The sequence below is a fragment of the Ursus maritimus genome, unplaced genomic scaffold, assembly GCF_017311325.1.
Source record: "Ursus maritimus isolate PB19 unplaced genomic scaffold, ASM1731132v1 scaffold_4, whole genome shotgun sequence".
NCBI classification, from domain to species: domain Eukaryota; kingdom Metazoa; phylum Chordata; class Mammalia; order Carnivora; family Ursidae; genus Ursus; species Ursus maritimus.
This window is the reverse complement of record NW_024426552.1, coordinates 40,736,124-40,740,612: the sequence shown is the minus strand read 5'-3', so window position 1 is coordinate 40,740,612 and position 4,489 is coordinate 40,736,124. Positions and strand designations below refer to the sequence as shown.

General features: G+C 43.5%; 1 protein-coding gene across 2 annotated transcripts in view; it reads right to left on the bottom strand.

Annotated features, from left to right (window-relative positions):
- Positions 1-652: 652 nt before the first annotated feature.
- ARMCX3 (armadillo repeat containing X-linked 3) overlaps positions 653-4,489 on the bottom strand; it is a 4,795-nt gene continuing 958 nt past the window's right edge. For both annotated transcript variants that reach the window (XM_008704240.2, XM_008704251.2), the window contains exons 3-5: positions 4,295-4,355; positions 3,964-4,034; positions 653-3,686 (exon numbers count right to left, since the gene is read on the bottom strand). In XM_008704240.2, the coding sequence (XP_008702462.1) occupies positions 2,401-3,540 (1,140 nt within the window). In that variant the 5' untranslated portion in view covers positions 3,541-3,686; positions 3,964-4,034; positions 4,295-4,355 and the 3' untranslated portion in view covers positions 653-2,400. The remainder of the gene's footprint in view (positions 3,687-3,963; positions 4,035-4,294; positions 4,356-4,489) is intronic.

The following is a 4,489-nucleotide window of genomic DNA, read 5'->3' as shown; positions in this document are numbered from 1 at the left end:
GCCACAGTTCCTTACACTCTTACACTCCGTACCTCCTCTCCGGGAATCACATCCACTCCCATGTCCTCAATTACCATTCATCCTCTGGTGGCTCCCAAAGCTTTTTTTTTTTTTTCCCCTCTGAGTACCAGCTGAATACATTCAAATGACAATAGGCTGTCCCCATCTGGATATCACATAGATTCCTCAAATTCAATTTATTTTAAGTGCATTAGCCTTTCCCTCCCCAATCTTTTTCTTCTAAGTGCATTAGCCTTTCCCTCCCCAATCTTTTTCTTCGACCTAATAATAGAGCAAGAAAAACGTTAGCTGCCTTTTCCCGCACCCACCTGTAAAACTAGTGTCAAATGAGTCTCCACTTGTATGTGATTCGACAGGGTCACCATATGCAACAACTTGAAGCCAACCGGTTCCTGACCCTCTTATCTAATATAGACAACATTAAGGCAAGTATATGGAAGCCTGGGGCTGGAAGCAGATGGTAACTGAACAGAGGATTTTACCCTTTCCTGATCTCGCTAGGAATATGTTGTGGAGGGTGGTGAGATCCTGTCTGAGGAAACACAGAGTCCTGGGAAATAAGAAAACCTTATTCCTCTGAGAAATTATTTTAACAGTTGTCTTGCAGGAATGACAGAACTCTACACACTAGTCACTTAATAAATGCTAACCTTTATTGGTGTTATTATTTATTAAATGACACTGACACATGGCAGAATGCCCCCAGCAAAACAAAGGTCAACCAAAAAAAAAAAAAAAACAAACTGTCAACCTTGCATTCTAGGGAATTAAGGGTGCTCATTTTTTTAAATTAACTGCTCTGCGCTAGAACATTCTGTTTTGCATGTATTATTTAATTTTACCTTCATGACAAGCCCCATCTTCATCACTCATCTAGCATTTCAAAGAGGGAACTTCAGCCTGTCTCATTTTTAATCTAAATTGTTTTCTACTCAGTACATGCTCCACCCACCTGCCTCATTCCCAACACTTCCTTTTTCAAAAATTTCCAAAAACCCAATATTCATTTTGTATAAATAAGAACATATAGATGAATACAAAGTAAAAAGGTAAAGATCACTCATTATCCTTCCACTCAAATATACCAGTTACTGTTTGGATAACTATAATTCCATAGTGGTTAGTGTCTACTTTAAAATATGTTTTACTACCTTCAAAACAGAAATGGAATCATTCTAGGAACACTGCTGTCTAACCTACCTTTCTCATTTAACAATGCAGAATGAATATCTTTTCCTGGCAATATGGATTTGAATCAACATAATTATCATATATACCGTGTGAACATTCCTTAATTTACTGAACCAATCAGGTGTGCCAGACACAGGTTGCTTCCAATTCTTACTATTTGGGACAGTGCTGGGATAAATAGCCTTGTACATACAGTCTTTAGCCAATTATTCAATTATTTCCTTAGGACAAAGGTTTTACATACTTTAAGGCTTACATGTATTACCAAATGGCCCTCCACAAACCTATACAAACTCAATGTAAACCCATTCTTCCACCAGGGTTTGGTAGGATCCATCTCTCCACAGCCCCATAGACTGGTGAGAGAGAGACCTATCTGAATTCCAATTATTCTTTCTAGTTAAAAATATTTAATGGCTCTTGGTGTTCAGTGGGGTAATATTCAAACAGCTCTCCACAAATTGCCTTCACTCAGCTTTCCAAATTTATTTACTTCCATTCCCCCCACTCTCCACTCTTAAGTAGACCAGTCTCTTCACTGTCATAGGAAGAGCATTCCTACCTCCATGCCTTTCTCAGCCTAGCGCCCGCTCACTCCCCCTCTTGGAAAGCCTACCTAACTACCCCATTCAGGACTCATTAGATGGTGGCTTCCTCCAGGAATCTGTAGCTGACTATATATCCCACAGAAGCCTATGCTGTCCTCTGGGAGCACACATTTGACAATGAGTATATGCTCCAGATATTGTTATCTTTTTGTTTGTATATTTCTTATCTCTCCAACTAGATTATAAACCAAAGGACAAGGATGGTCTCTTTCTCTTTCTTTCTTTTTTTTTTCAGCATTAACACACAACTTTATTGATGATACACAAAGTTAATGCAAATGACAGGAGGGAGCTTACTTACGACCAACTGGTTCACTGTCACCCAAAAGAAATAGTAAAAATATTTCAATCTAGGCAGTGAGATAAAAAGCAACAAACATGTTTTCAGAACAGGTAGTGATATTCATTCATCCAGCTTAGACCTGAAAACCAACTCAGATAAACATCAGCGTTGATGATGATACAATGATATTCATCACTCAAAATTGGCAGCTGAAAGGGTTCCTTTACCATATAAACAAGGTGGAGAAAAAGGAATAGTTTACAATGTGTGTTGCTTCTAAACTACAAAATCAAGAAGTTATTCCTGGCTCTTTGGGAACATACGCTCAGCCAGTTTGGCCATGAATTTCCCAACCTTGACTTTCACCAAAAAATCATGGTGACTTTCTATCCCCAGGATCTTGTCAGCACACACTTGAAATTCTTTTAAAAAGAAAAACAGTGAACCTTCGCTGAATTGATTCTGAGTAGGTTCATTTTCTTCCCATTTAAAATTGTCATTTATGTTCTCAAATATCACCAGAAGTTTAAGAATAACCTCTTTGTTCTCCTTCTTATTAAAGAGGGAACCCAGCGAAGATGGTACTTGGGCCCTGAGCAGTTCTCTAGCCATGGCTGGATTTTCAGCCAAATTCAAAAGGAGTTTCAAAACCTGGAATTTGGTTTCTTCGTTGCCCGCTGAGAATAAACGAAAAAAGTCTGAAATGGAATTAGCAAGCATGTGCTGATACTCATTAGTAACAGTCATATTTGTAAGCAATCTTAGTCCAGCCAGCTGCACCGATGAGTTCAAGCGAGAAGTGATTGTGTCATCACACACTTGATTCATGTATATCTTAAGCCTGCGCTGATTTTCAGCATTCACACTCAAGTTATTCAGGACAATTAAAGCCTTTTCCTTAACTATGGGATCCCGAGTATTGAGAATCTTTGCTACAATTGGGAGACCACCCAGATCACGAATAATATCTCTGTTAAATGCATAAGCGGCATTGTTACCCAGAGCAATTAAAGCTGCTTCAAGAATATAAGGCTTTTCAGACATCTCAACCAAGCAAAGAACTTTCTGCAGCTCTTGAGGGGACAAAATAGTATCATCTGAATTGGGGGAAGCCCGTTTCTGAACAGCCCGGCGAGCCCGGGTAGCCCTGGCCCTTGCTCTGGCCCTTGCTCTGGTTCCAGCCTCAGTCCCAATCCGGGCCCAAGGTGGGTACCACACTATACCCTTGTTCTCACTGCTCTCATCATCGTCATCAGACCAGTCATTGTACCGGGCCCCAGGGCAGTCCCCGACGTCATCCACATCCCCAGACCCACCCTCAGCCATCTTCTCCTTGTTCTGTTTTCTTCCCCGGGTCAGTCTATAAATGCAGTAGCAGGCTCCAGCCCCGATCACCAGTCCCGCAGTCACCCAGCCTACTTTCCTGGCGTAGCCCATGCAATCGTCCCTGACAATAGCAGGGACCAAGGAACAGAGTATTCACTCAGGCTGGGAGAGGAGGGCTATGGGCCTGGGGGCAGGCCTGTGGAAGGTGATAGTCTTCAGCCACTTCAAGGCCACAGTAGCTGATACTGGAGGTGCACCTGGGGGTGGAGGAAGGAAATGGGGTTTGAGTTTCTCTTTTGTGTTGCCCCAGGCACAGAGTTGCACAGAAGGGCAGGAGAGTCATAAATGAGTAGTTGGTAGGAAATGCAGATTGTTAACAAGCCCTCCATATCCTCCTCCTTTCACCCTCCCTCTACTCTCCGGAGCCCACCCTCTCCCCAAGCCTAGATAAAGGCAATGGAGCCCTTAGTCTCTGCTGGGGCCTCAGCCACCCCAAGCTCGGGTGTCCCCAGGGAGTGGCACTGTTGCACTAACCTCCTCCAGACAGGCAGTTTGTCCCTTCTTCCCTCCCCTGGAGGTGTGCCACGCCCAACAACCCTTGCAATCTGCAGAGAGACCAGAGCCAGTGAGAACCGAGGACTTGATGGATCGATTGTTCACATTCGTAGCCTTCCTGATTCACCATCCAGGCTGTCAGATTTTTTTTAACCTCTATGCCATCCAAAACATGCATAAGCCTGCCCCTTCCCTAACCTGAAACAGGAGGTATATTTAGGGAAATAAGGTAGGATTGGGTGAGCTTGTCCAACTGTGGCTGATTTCCAGCCCCTCCCCCATTTCAGGCAGCCCCCACGCCTACACCGACCTCTACTGATCCGAGGAAACTTCCTCTCTCGCTTCAAGTAGTGCCACCTGCTACAGCAGACCTGCAGGATGACAGATCGAAAACATGGGGACTAAGTGCTGTTGAGAGAGGAGGATTATGAACAAACTCTCTGATAGGTTTCCCTTCTGTCATTCTCCCCAACCCCCACTTCATACCCCCCCCCCCGCCACACAC